The sequence below is a fragment of the Taudactylus pleione genome, unplaced genomic scaffold (assembly GCF_031769625.1).
Source record: "Taudactylus pleione unplaced genomic scaffold, aTauple2 ptg001165l, whole genome shotgun sequence".
Lineage (NCBI taxonomy): Eukaryota > Metazoa > Chordata > Amphibia > Anura > Myobatrachidae > Taudactylus > Taudactylus pleione.
In genome coordinates, this window is record NW_028285566.1 from 662,079 (window position 1) to 680,367 (window position 18,289).

The 18,289-nt window shown below is 45.4% G+C and overlaps 1 protein-coding gene across 1 annotated transcript in view; it reads right to left on the reverse strand.

Annotated features, from left to right (window-relative positions):
- Positions 1–6,678: 6,678 nt before the first annotated feature.
- SLC1A3 (solute carrier family 1 member 3) overlaps positions 6,679–18,289 on the reverse strand; it is a 128,782-nt gene continuing 117,171 nt past the window's right edge. The window contains exons 9-10 of the mRNA XM_088462231.1: positions 13,114–13,248; positions 6,679–10,216 (exon numbers count right to left, since the gene is read on the reverse strand). Coding sequence (XP_088318357.1) covers positions 10,015–10,216; positions 13,114–13,248 — 337 coding nt within the window. The 3' untranslated portion in view covers positions 6,679–10,014. The remainder of the gene's footprint in view (positions 10,217–13,113; positions 13,249–18,289) is intronic.

The following is an 18,289-nucleotide window of genomic DNA, read 5'->3' on the forward strand; positions in this document are numbered from 1 at the left end:
CGTGCGGCTACATCGCACACAAGTCACAAACACATAAAAAAATAGTTTTTTATTTCTTGGAGCACTTTGAGGGTTACACCACCCTTTAACAGACAGGTGCACGCTTGTCGCTGCTGCTTTGAGGATGCAAGTGCGGCTACAGCCCACACAATTCACAAAGACAGAAAAAAAAAGAAGAATTTTTTTATTGTTTGTGGAGCGCACTTTGAGGGTTACACCACCCTTTAACAGACAGACGTACACTTGTCGCTGCTGCTTTAAGGATGCAGGTGCGGCTACAGCCCACACATTTCACAAAGACAGAAAAAAAAGAAGAATATTTTTATTGTTTGTGGAGCGCACTTTGAGGGTTACACCACCCTTTAACAGACAGACGCACGCTTGTCGCTGCTGCTTTGAGGACAGTATCATATGCAGTGACAGTAGACTTGTCAGATATTGTTGGCACGTCTTTCAGTCCGGACCAGATGTCCGAACCCGCCCTTGACTTATGACACAGGCGCACGCTTGGCGCTGCTACTATGTTGATGCACATGCGGCTACATCGCACACAAGTCACAAACACATAAAAAAAATAGTTTTTTATTGTTTGTGGAGCGCACTTTGAGGGTGTCACCACCCTTTAACAGACAGACGTACGCTTGTCATTGCTGCTTTGAGGATGCAAGTGCGGCTACAGCCCACACAATTCACAAAGACAGAAAAAAAAGAAGAATTTTTTTATTGTTTGTGGAGCGCACTTTGAGGGTTACACCACCCTTTAACAGACAGATGCACGCTTGTCGCTGCTGCTTTAAGGATGCAGGTGCGGCTACAGCCCACACATTTCACAAAGACAGAAAAAAAAAGAAGAATTTTTTTATTGTTTGTGGAGCGCACTTTGAGGGTGTCACCACCCTTTAACAGACAGACGTACGCTTGTCACTGCTGCTTTGAGGATGCAAGTGTGGCTACAGCCCACACAATTCACAAAGACAGAAAAAAAAAGAAGAATTTTTTTATTGTTTGTGGAGCGCACTTTGAGGGTTACACCACCCTTTAACAGACAGACGCACGCTTGTCGCTGCTGCTTTGAGGACAGTATCATATGCAGTGACAGTAGACTTGTCAGAAATTGTTGACACGTCCTTCAGTCCGGACCAGATGTCCAAACCGGCCCTTGACTTATGACACAGGCGCACGCTTGGCGCTGCTACTGTGTTGATGCAGGTGCGGTTACAGCCCACACATTTCACAAAGACAGAAAAAAAAGAAGAATTTGTTTATTGTTTGTGGAGCGCACTTTGAGGGTTACACCACCCTTTAACAGACAGACGCACGCTTGTCGCTGCTGCTTTAAGGATGCAGGTGCGGCTACAGCCCACACATTTCACAAAGAGAAAAAAAAAGAAGAATGTTTTTATTGTTTGTGAAGCGCACTTTGAGGGTTACACCACCCTTTAATAGACAGACGCACGCTTGTCGCTGCTGCTTTGAGGATGCAGATGGAATCTAGACGGGATTTGGAACCGGGGACACACTACCTCCATCAATTGTCTAAATCCCACTGCACTAATGGCGGATACCGGACGCACATCTAACACCAACATAGCAGTCAAGGCCTCAGTTATACGTTTTGCTTCAGGATGACTGCTGTCGTACTTCATCCTCATCGCTAGGGACTGTTGGAGGGTCAATTGTTTAGTAAAAGTAGTGGTGTTCCTTCTTCCTCTCTGGGATGATGAACAACTCCCAGCAGCAGCAACAGCACTAGGAGGAAGTGGTTCTTGATCTTTCCCTATTTTATTTTTATCGGAGAAAGTTTGGTCCTCCATTTATGTTATATTGATATATACGTGCGGCTAAGGCGCACACAAACACAGAAAATATTTTTTTATTTTTGTGGAAAGTAGTGCACTTTGTGGGTTACACCACCCTTTAAGAAATGAGCCAGCCGGCTCTTTACTTATGGGACACAGGCGCACGCTTGGCGCTGCTCCTTTGTTGATGCACGTGCAGCCACAGAGCACACAATTCACAAACACAGAAAATATTTTTTTATTTTGTTTGGAGTGTACTTTGGGGGTTACAGCACCCTTTAACGGACAAGCCAGCCGGCCCTTTACTTATGACACAGGCGCACGCTTGGCACTACTTTGTTGATGCACGTGCGGCTTCTGCGCACACAATTCACAAACACGGAAAATATTTTTTTATTTTGTTTGGAGTGCACTTTGTGGGTTACACCACCCTTTAAGAAATGAGCCAGCCGGCTCTTTACTTATGGGACACAGGCGCACGCTTGGCGCTGCTCCTTTGTTGATGCACGTGCAGCCACAGAGCACACAATTCACAAACACAGAATTTTTTTTTTATTTTGTTTGGAGTGCCCTTTGGGGGGTTACTGCACCCTTTAGCGGTCAATCCAGCCGGTCCTTTATTTATGGGACACAGGCGCATGCTTGGCACTACTTTGTTGATGCACGTGCGGCTACCGCGCACACAATTCACAAACACAGAAAATATTTTTTTATTTTGTTTGGAGTGTACTTTGGGGGTTACAGCACCCTTTAACGGACAAGCCAGCCGGCCCTTTACTTATGACACAGGCGCACGCTTGGCACTACTTTGTTGATGCACTTGCGGCTTCAGCGCACACAATTCACAAACACGGAAAATATTTTTTTATTTTGTTTGGAGTGTACTTTGTGGGTTACAGCACCCTTTAACGGTCAAGCCAGCTGGCCCTTTACTTATGACACAGGCGCACGCTTGGCACTACTTTGTTGATGCACGTGCGGCTACTGTGCACACAATTCACAAACACAGAAAATATTTTTTTATTTTGTTTGGAGTGTACTTTGGGGGTTACAGCACCCTTTAACGGACAAGCCAGCCGGCCTTTTACTTATGACACAGGCGCACGCTTGGCACTACTTTGTTGATGCATGTGCGGCTACTGCGCACACAATTCACAAACACAGAAAATATTTTATTTTTTTTTGCACTTGGGGGGAGCACCCCTGATGGACAGAGCACCCCCTGGACAACACTACAGCACCCCTTTAGGACTGGGACTCTGCACAGGACTTTGGAGTGGACACAGCCCCTATGGACAACTGACTGCACAACACAGTCCAGCCAGCCCCTATGGACTTTGGATGAGTGGACACAGCCCCTATGGACAACAGCAGCACAACACAACACAGCTAGCCCCTATGGACTTTGGAGGAGTGGACACAGCCCCTATGGACAACAGCAGCACAGCACAACACAGCCAGCCCCTATGGACTTTGGAGGAGTGGACACAGCCCTCATGGACAACAGCAGTACAGCGCAGCACAGCACAGCACAGCACAGCACAGCACAACACTACACTGCACTACACTACACTACACTACACAGCCCAGCCAGCCCTAACTTCCACCCTCACTCTTCACTGTCCACAGCCGAGTGAGAAAATGGCGCCGACGCGGGTACCTTATATAGGATCCAAAACCCGCGAGACCCGGAAGGCGGGATGATGATGTTTTGCCTCGATTTCAGATCCGAGTCAGGCGGGAAAAGTCGAGCCTGACTCGGATCTGCCTCGGATCGGGGGGGCTCGGGGGGGTTCGGATTTCAGAAATCCGAACCCGCTCACCCCTAGTCATAACGCTTCTTAGTGAATTTATTTTTTAATTCCTGTGCTTGTGTCTCAAACACATTTGTCTCTGTACAATTTCTGCGTGAACGTTGTATCTGACCTTTAGGAATATTCCTCAACCAATTAGGGTGATGATGACTATTATAATTAATATAGGAATTACTATCGGTAGGTTTGGTATAGTTCCTGGTAGCAATCTTGTCCTGAATTTTATAAATAGTAAGGTCTAAAAAATTAATCTCTTGTTTATGTTTAAAAAACATTAATACAATATTAAAAGTATTACTATTCAATTTTTCACAAAAATCTTCTAAAATATCCTCTGGCCCAGTCCTTCACTATGTGGCGCCTTACACAATTGTGTACCATGCGTAACGGGAGAACCGGCCCTGGACCCAGGTCGGATAACCCAGGTTGCGCTGTTTACACTGCACCATTACCCAGGTCCATCCTGGGTCCGACCCTGGTAGCTACCTGGGTTGGATTGCTGGTCACTTGATTATTGATTATGGGTTATTTTTCAGGGACCCTTTTACATTGAGTTATGACCTGGGTAGACCCAGCAATAACCCAGGTTTTTGCTCTGGTGTAAAAGGGGTATAAGTTACTCTTGAAAAAACTGTGCGCAAATTGAGTTCTAGCGGGGATCAAGATGTGCTGTACTCTGCAACTGCTGCAGACTCGCCCACTTTACGACAGGAAGAACTCATGTGCCCATTTTTCAGTCCGCTTCCCTTACATGCAGCAAAAGTCCATTGATATTTGGAATCATTATACATACATACATAATATATACATACATGCATACACACATACATATATACATACATAATATATACATACATGCATACACACATACATATATACATACATAATATATACATACATGCATACACACATACATATATACATACATAATATATACATACATGCATACACACATACATATATACATACATACATACATACATACATACACAGGAACAAATTAGAAGGTAAGCAGACATATGACTTATGATATAGATGTTACAGTATGGCTTCCGGGAGGAAGGAGGGTAGGATCTGTGTCGAAGGACGCAGATTCCTGGCCTCTTACATGACCAGCACCCGGTGAGACTGCGGGAAGCTTCAGCTCCAGCAGCCTGATCGAAGGAGCAACCAGTCGCGATGGAGATCCCAGCCTGTGACGTTGGTCGCAGTGCTGGGAATGCAAATGTCGCAAGGAGTTGTCTGACATTTGCACCTGAGATGGACGGATTTGCACAGCTGCTTGTGTGCAGCTCTGCACATCCGTCCATTTGTGAATCAGGCCCTATGTCTGCCGCCTCTAATGACCATTTATGTTACCTTGTAGCCTTACTAGCCAAGTATGCAAGTTCAAGCATTGCTCTGCTGCAAGACAGAAAAGCCCTACAAGGGATGGAGTCATTATCCCGGCTGTTGGGATGCCGGCGTTCAGAATACCGTCAACACCCAGCACCATTCTGAATCTTGACGACGGCATCTCGACGTATGCATCCCGAAAGTAAGTATTGGGGTTAGGGGGTTAGGCACTATGTGGAGAGTTAGGCATTATGGGGAGAGTTAGGGTTAGGCCCTGAATGGGAGAGTTAGGGTTAGGCACTGGATGGGAGAGTTAGGGCTAGGCACTAGGGGGAGGGTTAGGCACTAGGGGGAGGGTTAGGCACTAGAAGGAGAGTTAGGGTTAGGCAGGAGGGGGGGAGAGGTAGGGTTAGGCACTGGGTGGGAGGGTTACGCACTAGGGGGAGGGTTAGGGTTAGGCAGGAGGGGGGAGAGTAAGGGTTAGGCAGGAGGGGGGGAGAGTTAGGGTTAGGCAATAGGGGGAGAGTTAGGGTTAGGCACTGGGCTGGGAGGGTTAGGCACTAGGGGGAGGGTTAGGCACTAGGGGGAGATTTAAGGTTAGGCACTGGGTTGGGAGGGTTAGGCACTAGGGGGAGGGTTAGGGTTAGGCACTAGGGGGAGGGTTAGGGTTAGGAACTAGGGGGAGAGTTAAGGTTAGGCACTGGGTTGGGAGGGTTAGGCACTAGGTGGGAGGGTTAGGCACTAGGGGGAGAGTTAGGGTTAGGTACTAGGGGGAGAGTTAGGGTTAGGCACTAGGGGTAGAGTTAGGGTTAGGCACTGGGAGGGTTAGGCACTGGGGAGAGAGGGTAAGTTTAGGCTGTGGGGGGGTTAGGTTTAGGCTTCGGGGAGGGAGGGTTAGGGGCAGGGGTAGGAGAAAGGTAAAATACTTACTTTCATCTGTCTGCATTGTGACCCAGTCGGGATGCCAACGTCGGGATTCTGACCGTTGGGATCTCGAGTGCCGGCATCCCGTACCCAACCCCTTTAAAGCAGTTGTTGCTAACGGATAGAACAGACAGGATACTGTACAGTTTTAATTTAGTAGACAGTTATTTAAGTTAATTATTTAACTCCGTAATACATAAATCTTCATATATATTATTGTAACCAAGTAGCTTTACTGTTACTTTTTAAAATTAACTTGCTTTAATACATTAGGGGGCTGATTCTTAGTCGGCGTAATAGAGTTCATGCATGGAATTAGCATTTTGTTTCCTACTGAGCATGTCTTTCTCCAATATTTAGCTTTGGTGTCAAAATAGTGCGCATTTGCGAGCTGTAACAGGATAGCATGAAATGGCGGCATGTGGTCAGGGGGTACTGAGTCGCACTGTACAGCTCCTTTCAATAGGAATTTCATGTGAGTGTCAAGGACATCTCCTGCGCATGTCTTAACACTTTGTAACTGTTGCATGGTAATCCGACTACTTTTCAGACAGATAATCGCACCAATAATGGGGCTAGCAGACTCCAGATACTAGTGACGATGACTGCGTACACAGACGCTAACACAGTGGGTGGGATAGGCTTAGTGCATTCAGTCGCACGGACTGCCGACGTAGCGAGGAAGATTGTCGCATTTTAATATAGTACAAAAAAGTACAGTGGCATGAAAAATTAGTCAAGCGCGTCACTTCCAGCAAGCAACTTGCTTACAAAAAAATCTGTACAATTTTATATTCAATCTATATATATATTTTTATTGAAAATACACCTACAAAGTACAGTTCTTCAGTCCACACTGGGTACATGAAAACAGAACCAGTAAATGTGGAAAGAAGCTTCTATCGTACCCCATATTCATGTAAAAGTTAGTTAAATCACATACAACAGATTTAAAAAAAAAAAAAAAAAAACTTTCAACAAGTAAAAGAAAAAAAACTTTGACATTAGGACCTTGCCATTGTTTTTACAGATGTCAAGAAAAATACACAGTTACTGGCTAAAGTTAACTTTTGTACACAGATAAACATTTTATCTATTATAAAAATATTTCTACTTACATTTCATAAGATCTGTTTTTCTCTATTCATATTAGCAAAATAAAACATTTATGTCGTACTGTAGATCTCGGACTTGTGTAATGCCTGTATTTCTTTTGAACGGTTCCCAGTTAAACATTCTAGAATATAGAGATATTTCTGCGATAGAACCCACTTTAAAAAAAAAAACAAAAAAAACAAAACAAAAACCTCTCCTTTCTCTCACACTTTATATACAGAACAGGTATTACATATCGTTAAAAAAAAAAAAAAAAAAACAATCTGAAAATACATTTGGATTCGATGTCTGGTGAGTATATAGCATTTCAAATAATAAATGTTAGGTTTCTACTTCGTTTTATGGTCATGAGTTGGTTGAAAGACGCTTCTGCTCTGTCTCTGAAGTCAGAATGAACAAGAAACTAAAACATTAAAGTGGACACTCATTGTTATAACGTATATGTTCCAATAATATTGCATTTGTGTTAATTTTTCTGCTGTTTTAGGAATAAAAACGTAACTGCGTTTCTGCAATGCTAATATTTAACTGTTTAGTAGAGAACAGTCACATTGTAGCCCTGCTCTATTGAAGTGAATAGGTGAGCTAGCAGCTATGGGAGATCTGTATTAAAAAAAACCTTGGAGAGAGATTAAATACCAACCAATCAGCATTTAACTGTCCTTTACAGGCTGAGTTTCATAAATTGCAGTTAGGAGCTGATTGCTGGTACTTTATCTCTCTCCACTTTCTCTCTCTCCAAGGCTTGATACATCTCCCCATATATTTCCAAACTCACTTGATACAGGTCAGTTGAAATCTCCAGCTCACATGTAGATAGGCTACAAATCTCTAAAACCTCCATACTGTGATAAAAAAATTTTTAATAATCCAATGGGGATATGATTTTCGCAAATGTGTAAATTCTACATTATCTTTATTTATAATTTAGCAAGGAGTACATAAATTTTGGATGGCAATTTAGGCTTTGGTTGACACCATTGATGCAATAGCCTACTGCAGTGGTGGAAACATGATGTATGTCCGATTTTAGGGATCGAGAACTGTTGCACATTATCAGATAATACCAGAGATTTGTTCATACAGAAGTTGTTCCACAAATGGCTGGTCATAATGTTCCATGGTCTACAGGTCACCTGTAAGACATCTTTCAGCCATCCATCTGTTACTAAAGCACAACTGCAAGTCACAAATTAGTCTAGAGCAGGGATAGGCAACACTTGGCTCTAGAGCCACAAGGTGGAACTCTAGGATCTTTTGAATGGCATTCATGAGGTTAGTTCCTCTCCTACTCCCCTTCTCTTCCACCTCCTTCCCTCACATCCTTTTGGCCTACTATACCCTCTCAAAACCGAAGAACCCAAGCCTGGCCTGCACACTCAGCGAAGCCTGGCCTCTGGTGAGGGAACCCTGACACAGTTAATCCTGCTCACACTCTCATAACAGTACAAAATTTTGAAGCATGCCTTCATCTCCAGACTACAAATGAATCATCTAACCTGAGTAATCTAGCTTCAAAAAAAAAGGAAGGACAGGGAAGCCACTTACATTTTTATTACCCTTCTATTAGTTTGTAAACTTTTGAATATGTTGTAGTCGTGGTGGCACAAAATGTTTTTGACTTCCGATGTCGAACATCTGGCACCCAAAGAGTAAAATGTTGCCTACCCCTGGTCTAGAGGATGAGTGTTCTAATTTAGTAATAGATGGATTTACCAAATTCTCAAGCAAGATGAGCCTGCATAAACCTGTGGGCCAACAGTGAGATAAGCCAATGTACTGTTTTCATTTTGAAAACTTGTGGAGAAAGTAAAAGTTATTGTGTTGTGTCTAACAGAGCTACGGTCAAAGCACCTTTTTGTTTCCAATACTTATCTTCTAGTCATATGTGTGTATCCTGTTTGAAAGTGGACAGGGATAAAACATTTTGTAGTAGAGATGTGCTTGACTGGATTTCTGAAATCTAAACGCACCCAAAATTTAGGGGTTCCAAGTAAAACCGGGTCAAGGTTAGGATTCACTTTTGTGACCCGGTTCGAACAGAGTCCTGGTTCGGATCTGTTGCAACTCGATTTTTGGATTCAGTCATTTTAGCTGTTTTATCAATTTTTATTGATTTTTATAGAATGTTTAATAGATTTTATTATAAATTTTGATCTGAATCTAAAACCAAAACACTTGAGGGTGGTTTTGCAATTCCAAAACCAAAACAGGAAGATGAATCCAGATCCAAAACCAAAACACGGGGGTTCGTGCACATCTCTAATTTGTAGCCAATCAGATCATTTGAATGTTAACGGTAGCCAGAGAAATTCAGGATAGGAGTGTGCTGATCTTGTGGCGGGGGGTGGTGGAGGAGGGAGTGGTCTGTCCACTCGTGTTTGGGCGAGGACGCGGCTGGCTGGGACAATAGCAAAGTTCTGATGCGAGGAGGGGAAAAAGTCGCAAGTCGTACAATCTTATTACTAATTTTCAATGTCACTATTTTGTATGCAGTATTGTAGACAAAAAAAAAAGTAATGTGTAAATTGTCCCTGGTAAGGTAATGGGCCAAATATAATGTTCCAAGGGGTAAGAGAAAAACTACAAGAGACCTTCCGTAAAAATGTAGATCATTTAACTGTGGCCCCTGCAAATAGCCATTTTTTTTCCCATTCTCTGCCCCCTGCAATTATTTCATAACATTTTTATAAACAAAACTATAAATTTGATCACTTCCAGCGATCATCAAGACCCTCTCAGCTACCATGGTTCCCAGTTCTTTAAAATGAAAGAGAGAAAACCACACAAACCCAAAAAATATACAAACATGGCAGTGCTGTCACCTGGTTATCACAAACCGGGCAGGGCCACGTTAGCAGAATATTACTTTTTATTTTTTTAATATTGTACAGAAATGGATATTGTGGCGCCTGCAAATTGTTTACTTCCCCGATGATCCATCACCAAACCAGATGTTTGTATGCAATGGAAAAAAAATGGAATGAGTGTGATTCTGGTCAGTAAATGGAGGCACCTAGGGCTGTCTACATCTTGGTTTCGCTGTCTAAGGGTTTATCGGTTTCGTTTTCCTGGGAGATCAGCTGGTATGGTTTCTTCTCGTTTTCCTCGATCACTGAGTTCCCCATCTCTGCATCGCCTCGTTTCAGCTCGTGTCTTGACAGATGCTCCACTATACCAGCTCCAAGAGAATCTCCAAGCACGTTGGTGGTGGTACGGAGGCGGTCCCTGGAAGAACGCAGACAAGGAGATGGTATAAGTTAAACTCACTATCACATCTGATGATTAATCAACACAAGTGGGAGACAAGTGATAGTTGATTACCGATAGCCAGTACAAGTAGACAGTCAGGTGTATATGGTAAAGGCAACACATCGGAAAGGTGTTTCTACCTCACAGGTCATTGGCGATATCACTACTTTCCTAAACTCCCTCTTTCATCATTAAACTTTGTTATTAAACAGGTGATCTGAAGTTGGGAATCGATACAGGCAAAGACAGTTTGAGCAGGGGATCAAAGGGACATCTACAGTATCCATCAGGCCAGTACAATTTAGGGGCTTGCCTATCCAGGGCTGTATAGTTCATGGCTGTGTCAGGGGATGCTTCTCAGCCATTTTGTACAGATACGCCCAGCTGCATTCATGGCAGCACCTCATGCCATGCGTGACGGACTCCTGTGTTCGGAGACGCGCATTCGCGTCTCCATAGGTTTCAATGGAGACGCACTCCTGCGATCGGGGACGCGCTATAGCATCTCCATAGGTTTCAATGTAGACGCACTCCCGCGATCGGGGACGCGCTATAGCATAGTGTGGCGCTTACCGCGATTCGAGGGAACGTTTGTGGTGCGATCAGCCACAATGAACTAGGGGCGTATCTGTATGTTTAATCACAAAATCCGCTTTCTTGGCATGCTGATTGGTGGATGTTCCACGGACAGCAAAACATTTTCTTTAGCGCCCCGAGAGAGGCAGCACAGGACTAATGGATGTGAAAGCAATTTATTGGGATCACAAGATTTCACAAGGGTTCTCATGTTGCCAAAAACAGAAACTTGTGGGACGGGATGTACTGCCACTATAGGTTTGGCATCTGTATGTTAAAGCCATTAGAGATTTGGAGTGTTTTGCATTATAAAACCACCATCAATTTTAGGGTTCTCTACTGTGACACCACCAGAGATCTGAGGGCCTACATTGTAAAGCCACCAGAGATATGAGGATCTGCATTTTAATAGTCTCCAGAACAGGACTGACATTGAATAGTAGCCACTAGTATTCACTGTATTCTGACAAGTGTTCACACAAATTCTCTTTATGTTGTGTAGAGGTCACTAAAATGTTCTCTGTATGTAAATAATTTATTAAAATGATCTTTGTGTGTAGGTCTGTCACTAGGATCCTCTCTGTTACTAGAATACTCTGAATTCTGTATCAGTGACTAGAACACTGTCAATATTGTACAATGCTCTGTGTATTGTATATCGCTCACTAGGATGCTCTGTGCATTGCACAGATAGAAACTGTCCATATTGTAAATTGGTCACTAGAATACCTTGTATTTTATAGACACTGTATTACAAGAATGTTCTTTGTATTGTACAGAGGTCACTAGAATGCACTCTGTATTGTATATCAGTCACTAGAATTTTCTATTTATTGTATAGAGACACTGGAATAGTTATTGACTAGTAGACTATTGGAACTAGTAGGTGTTGTACCTGATTATAACCCTTTGCGAAGTGGAACAGTATACGGCACTATTATATACCCCCAGTTAATTTTGCTGTAATTATGGAGAATCGTCTGGTGCTGGGACCGAGAATGGGATCCCAGCGCAGGAACAGCAGCAACAGCAGTGGCATTATGTGATGTGTCCTGCTTGGGGCACATCTCTAAACGGCGCTGGAACAGAGCATTGTGTCCCGGCACCAGGGCAGTTGTGGCCACAGTTTAAACTTGGCACCGGCCGCGAGCCAATCCCAGTTCATGGACCAGCGACCAATCAAAAGAAGCGGCGGCCTTTTGAATTTGGTGCTGGCTGTGAGCCTATCCTGTCTCATGGACCAGTAGCCAATCAGAAGCAGCCAGGGCGAGCTAGTCCACATGCCGCGACTGGCTCTCGGCAAGCACCAAATTCAAAAGGCTGCCGCCACTGCTTGTGATTGGGAAGCAGGCAGTGAGAGGTGCAGGGAGTGAGATGGAAGCAGGGGCTGAAGGGGTAGCAGGGGGTGAGAGGTGTATGGAGTAAGTAGCGAAGAAAAAAACGCAGGTGGTCAGATACAAAAGAGAGCATGTGGGGTGCACATAAGGAGAGTGACAGACAAAGGAAACATGTAAGAGAAAGCAAAAGTGACACATTGGAGACATGATAGAAGAGCAAAGTTTGTTCTTCATATCCTACTATATAGTACTAAAAGTATCTAAAATTAATCTCAGATGATTAAATTCCCTAAAGTTTTGAGGGGGTTTTGAGTCAAATTTCCATACCTCCACTTCTAAATTCCCATATCGAGCACTGACCATTTGGCATAACCATATTTTATTTTATTTTATCGCTTTTATAAAATCACACCAACATTGGATAAACCACATCACCATGGACTTCCTCCCAACCATATTTCCTTTCGGTGCTCTGGTAGAAGGATGTTAACCACTTGTTTGTGTTTGCCCCCCCCCATCCCTCCCCCAGTCCAAAAGTGTCCATATCTTCCCTGCATCTGGAATGTTCTCTGGTTACATGTGGTCCTTCTGTGCTAGAAGATCATGAACCTTACTGGACCATCCTGAGTTTTAGCACAAGAGTGATAGGGGAAGAAGTATCGAGCCTTCTAAAGATTGCAGAAGTGGACAGATGAAGGAGTCACTTAAAGCAACCAATCAGCTTCTACCTATCATTTTATAAATGTATTTGATACAGTAAATGCTAGTTTTAAGCTGTTTGGTTGCTATGGACAACGTCTCCACTTGTCCATTGTTACACTCTTGATGCATTTCCTCCATAATTTAGAAAAGTGTCCCATACTGGAGACCAGACTGGAATCTCAGTGTTACCGTTTATGACCAGCCTATGGGAATCTTCTGGCAAACAATTTACCAGATGTATTTGTTGCAGATACTTACAAAAACCAGTCAACTGCAATAATCAATGTGATGTCCTCTGTGGGCAATCCGACCGATGTCAACACGATAACCATGGTGACGAGGCCAGCTTGTGGGATCCCCGCAGCTCCGATACTTGCAGCTGTAGCTGTGATACTACATGGAGAGAAGAACAGGTCTTTTGAATATTGAAATCATCTACATATTTGGGATACGCATATGTATTAATGTCAGAGCAGAGGGCAGACAATTACCAGACTCATGGCCTAATTCAGTAAGGATCGCTATTGCAATGGCGATTACGCATGCAGTCTCACTGCGAAGATATTCTAATGCTTGCAATCGCAATGCCATACGCAGCCTAACATAAGGACACACACTTTGCCTCCGTACACGTCCGTAATTCTTAGTAAGACTGCAAAACCATCGGTAACATTGAGTACCATCGCAGCCTCACGCACACTTGCACAAGCTCTGACCTTACTCAGGAATTGCTAACCTCATCGCGCGCAGTGAAAGCCCAAACCGCATATGGCATTGCAGTGGCTAATTTATACACGCCCCTATAACGGTGTTCAAATGCACTGGCACACCTGCGTTTCGCTGACCACTCCCCCGTCACCCCCCCAAACTGGAACTTCCTGTCAATCATTCTGCGATGGATCTGCATAGTCACTGCTATCGCAGTCCCGATCGCAGTGGAGTCTTCACGCACACACACTGCAATGTATACGCATGCGCAGAACATAACAATCGGTGTAATCGCCATAATCACAGTTGCAATCCTTGCTGAATCATGCCCCCAAGGGCCTGATTCGGATGTGGGCACAATGTCCATCGCTGCTGCGATTCCATGCGCAGCAGACCTGAGAAGTTATGCAAATATCACAGCCTCCATTTTCTGTACAGACCACTGCCGCCCCCTCTCAGATCCATGGCTTACATGCAAAGACAGACCTCTGAGCAACTGTGTGGTTACTCAGGGTTGGGTATGAAATCCCAGCTGTCGGGATGCCACTGGCCAGAATCCCGACACTCATAGGAAGTAACGGTAAGTAGTTTTCTAATACCCTAACCCTAACCACCCTCCCCAGTGCCTAACCCTAACCTCCCCCCTTAGTGCCTAAACCTAACCTCCCCCTCCCTAAACCAAACACCCCCTCCCCGGTGCCTAAACCTAACCCCCCCCCCTAGTGCCTAAACCTAACCTCCCCACACCCTAATCCTAACACTCCCTACCTGGTGCCTAACTCTAACCCTCCCCTGATGCCTAACCCTAACCTCCCCCTAACACCCCGATACTTACCTTCGGGATGCCTGCGGTCGGGATACTGGTGCCGGGATCCCGACCTGTTGGGATTTCGGCGCTGGTATTCAGACCGTCGGCATCCCACATACCGGAATAACGTTTACATCCTGGTTACTCAGAATGTCTGTCGCAATAGAAGACAACGGAGTCAGAACCACTATGTAAGAAGATGCAGTTGCCCAGAACCCAGTAGTGTCTCTAATTGTCTTTGCACGCGGCGCAGGCAGCGGCGGGGAGCTTGTACTGGGCACGGCGGAGCCGCAACCTGGCAAATAAGGGGGAATGGCCTAGCAGTGGGGGCGTGGCATCACGTGTGGGGCGTGGACTCGCGGCTCGAACACCGGAGGTGCAGGCTGCCCCCGGGAACCAGCCTGTGTGAAGTGCCAGCTCCCTCACTGTTAGGAACCAAGTGCTGCATGTAGGGGGGGCCAGCACTTTGGTGTCACCCCTCACACCCGGGTGCGGCCCGCATCCCCGTTGTGACGCCAGTGCCAAACCCCCCCTCAGCTCAGTGGATCAAATCATGACCACAATAGTTACATTATATAATAAGTTTGTAGTAGAGCTGCAGCCAGAGCATGCAGTACAAGGAACTGTTTAGAACTGAGCACTCCTTTAGCGCACCAGACCAGATTATAGGGTCTACTAAGCAGTGTTAGGAGACAAAGTGAAAAATGATAAGGTGCCAGCCAATCAGCTCCCAACTGCCATCTCACAGGCTGTGTTTGAAAAATGACAGTTGGGAGCTGATTGGCTGGCACCTTATCACTTTCTTATCACTTTTCACTCTGTCTCCTAACACTGCTTAGTAAATAGACCCCTATGTCTGCTAGTGGATGTGCCCCTTAACTAAGGGTGTGCACCGGCCACTTTTCGTGTTTTGTGTTTTGGTTTTGGATCTGGATCTTTCTTCGTGTTTTGGATCTGGATTGGTTTTGCCAAAACCACCCTTCCGTGTTTTGGGTTCTGGGTTTTGTGTTTTGGATCTGTATTTTTTTTTTAAAAAGCATAAAAACAGCTAAAATCACAGAATTTGTTGGTTTCTCTGCTCCTATGCTATTATTAACCTCAATAACCTTAATTTCCACTCATTTCCAGTCTATTCTGAACACCTCACACCTCACAATAGTGTTTTCATGTCCAAAAGGTTGCACCGAGGTAGCTGGATGACTATGCTAAGCGACACGAGTGGGCGGCACAAACACGTGACCCATCTAGGAGTGACACTGCAGTGGCAGACAGGATGGCAGTTAGAAAAACTAGGCCCCAAACTGTACATAATGCAAAGAAAAAAAAGAAGTGCAAGATGGAATTGTCCTTGGGCCCTCCCACCCACCCTTATGTTGTATAAACAGGACATGCACACTTTAACAAATCAATCATTTCAGCGCCAGGGTCTGCCACACAACTGTGGCTGAAATGATTGGTTCGTTTGGGCCCCCACAAAACAAGCTGGCAATTAATGTGTCCCTGCACAAACTGGCTCTACGGAGGCAAGATGTCATCCTCATCCTCCTCATCCACCGATTCCTCACCCTCTTCAGTGTGTACATCCTCATCCTCACAAAGTATTAACTCGTCCCCACTTGAATCCACCACCACAGGTCCCTCTGTACCTTCTGGAGGCTGGTCTCCCTGGAAGAGCTGATAATTCATTTTGATGAACATCATCTTCTCCACATTCTGTGGAAGCAACCTCCTACGCCTTTCGCTGACAAGGTTCCCGGCTGCACTAAACACTCTTTCGGAGTACACACTGGAGGGGGGGCAACTCAGGTAAAATAGAGCCAGCTTGTACAGGGGCCTCCAAATTGCCTCTTTTTCCTGCCAGTACAGGTATGGACTGTCTGACATGCCTACTTGGATGCGGTCACCGATGTAATCCTCCACCATTCTGTCAATGGTGACAGTATCATATGCAGTGACAGTAGACATGTCAGAAATTGTTGCCAGGTCCTTCAGTCCGGACCAGATGTCCAAACTTGGTCCTGCCTGCCCTGCATCACCGCCAGCGGGTTGCTTAGGATACCTAAGTTTTTTCCTGGCAGCCCCAGTTGCGGGAGAAAATGAAGAAGGAGCCGTTGACGTGTCACGTTCCGCTTCAGCTGACAGTGTGTTCACCAGCAGGTCTTTGCACCTCTGCAGGCTTGTGTCGGCCGGAAAGAGAGACACCACATAGGCTTTAAACCTTTAAACAAGCACGGTGGCCAAAATGTAGTGGTCTGATTTCAACAGATTGACCACCCTGGAATCCTGGCAAAGCGAATGAAGGGCTTCATCCACAAGTCCCACATGCCGAGCGGAATCGCTCCGTCTTAGCTCCTCCTTCACTTTCTCCAGCTGCTTCTGCAAAAGCCTGATGAGGGGAATGACCTGACTCAAGCTGGCTGTGTCTGAACTGACTTCACGTGTGGCAAGTTCGAAGGGCTGGAGAACCTTGCACAACACGGAAATCATTCTCCACTGCGCTTGAGTCAGGTGCATACCCCCTCCTTTGCCTATGTCATAGGTGGATGTATAGGCTTGTATGGCCTTTTGCTGCTCCTCCATCCTCTGAAGCATATAGAGGGTTGAGTTCCACCGCGTCACAACCTCTTGCTTCAGGTGATGGCGGGGCAGGTTCAAGAGTGTTTGCTGGCGCTCCAGTCTTCGGCACGCAGTCGCTGAATGGCGAAAGTGGCCAGAAATTTTTCGGGCCACCCAAAGCGTCTCCTGCATGCCCCTGTCGCTTTTCAGAAAATTCTGCACCACCAAGTTTATTGTGTGAGCAAAACATGGGACGTGCTGGAATTTGCCCAGATGTAATGCCCGCACAATATTGGTGGCGTTGTCAGATATCACAAATCCCCAGGAGAGTCTAAGTGGGGTAAGCCACTGGGCGATGATTTCCCTCAGTTTCTCTAAGAGGTTGTCGGCGGTGTGCCTCTTACTGAAACCGGTGATACACAGCGTAGCCTGCCTTGTAACGAGCTGGCGTTTCTGAGATGCTGCTACTGGTGACGCTGCTGCTGTTGCTGCGTAAGGTGATACATCTATCCAGTGGGCTGTCACAGTCATATAGTCCTTAGTCTGCCCTGTTCCACTTGTCCACATGTCCGTGGTTAAGTGGACATTGTGTACAACGGCATTTTTCAGGACACTGAGGACACTTTTTCTGACGTTTCTGTACAGTCTCGGTATCGCCTGCCTAGTGAAGTGGAATCTAGACGGGATTTGGAACCGGGGACACACTACCTCCATCAATTGTCTAAATCCCACTGCACTAATGGCGGATACCGGACGCACGTCTAACACCAACATAGCAGTCAAGGCCTCAGTTATACGTTTTGCTTCAGGATGACTGCTGTCGTACTTCATCCTCCTCGCTAAGGACTGTTGGAGGGTCAATTGTTTAGTAAAAGTAGTGGTGTTCCTACTTCCTCTCTGGGATGATGAACGACTCCCAGCAGCAGCAACAGCAGCAGCGGCAGCAGTAGGCGTAGCAATGCAGGATCCTCCAGAGGAATCCCGGATAGGAGAGTCAGTCATGCCAGTGACATGGCCTGCAGGACTACTTCCGATCCTGACTAAGGAGGAAATTGACGAGGAGGGAGTTGACGGTGTGGTTTGCAGGCGCTTGGATACAACAGGACAACGGGATTTAGGTGTCCCTGGACTGCTTACGGTCTTAGCCAAAGTTTCTGAACTTGACAGTAACTTTTTATGAACGCGCTGCAGGTGCCGTATAAGGGAGGATGTTCCTAGGTGGTTGACGTCCCTACCCCTACTTATTTCACCTTTACATATGGTACATATGGCAAGACAGTTGTTGTCCGGATTTGGATAGAAATATTGCCAGACCAAAGAGGTGGAATGTTTGGTCTTCTGCCCAGGCATGACCGTGATGGG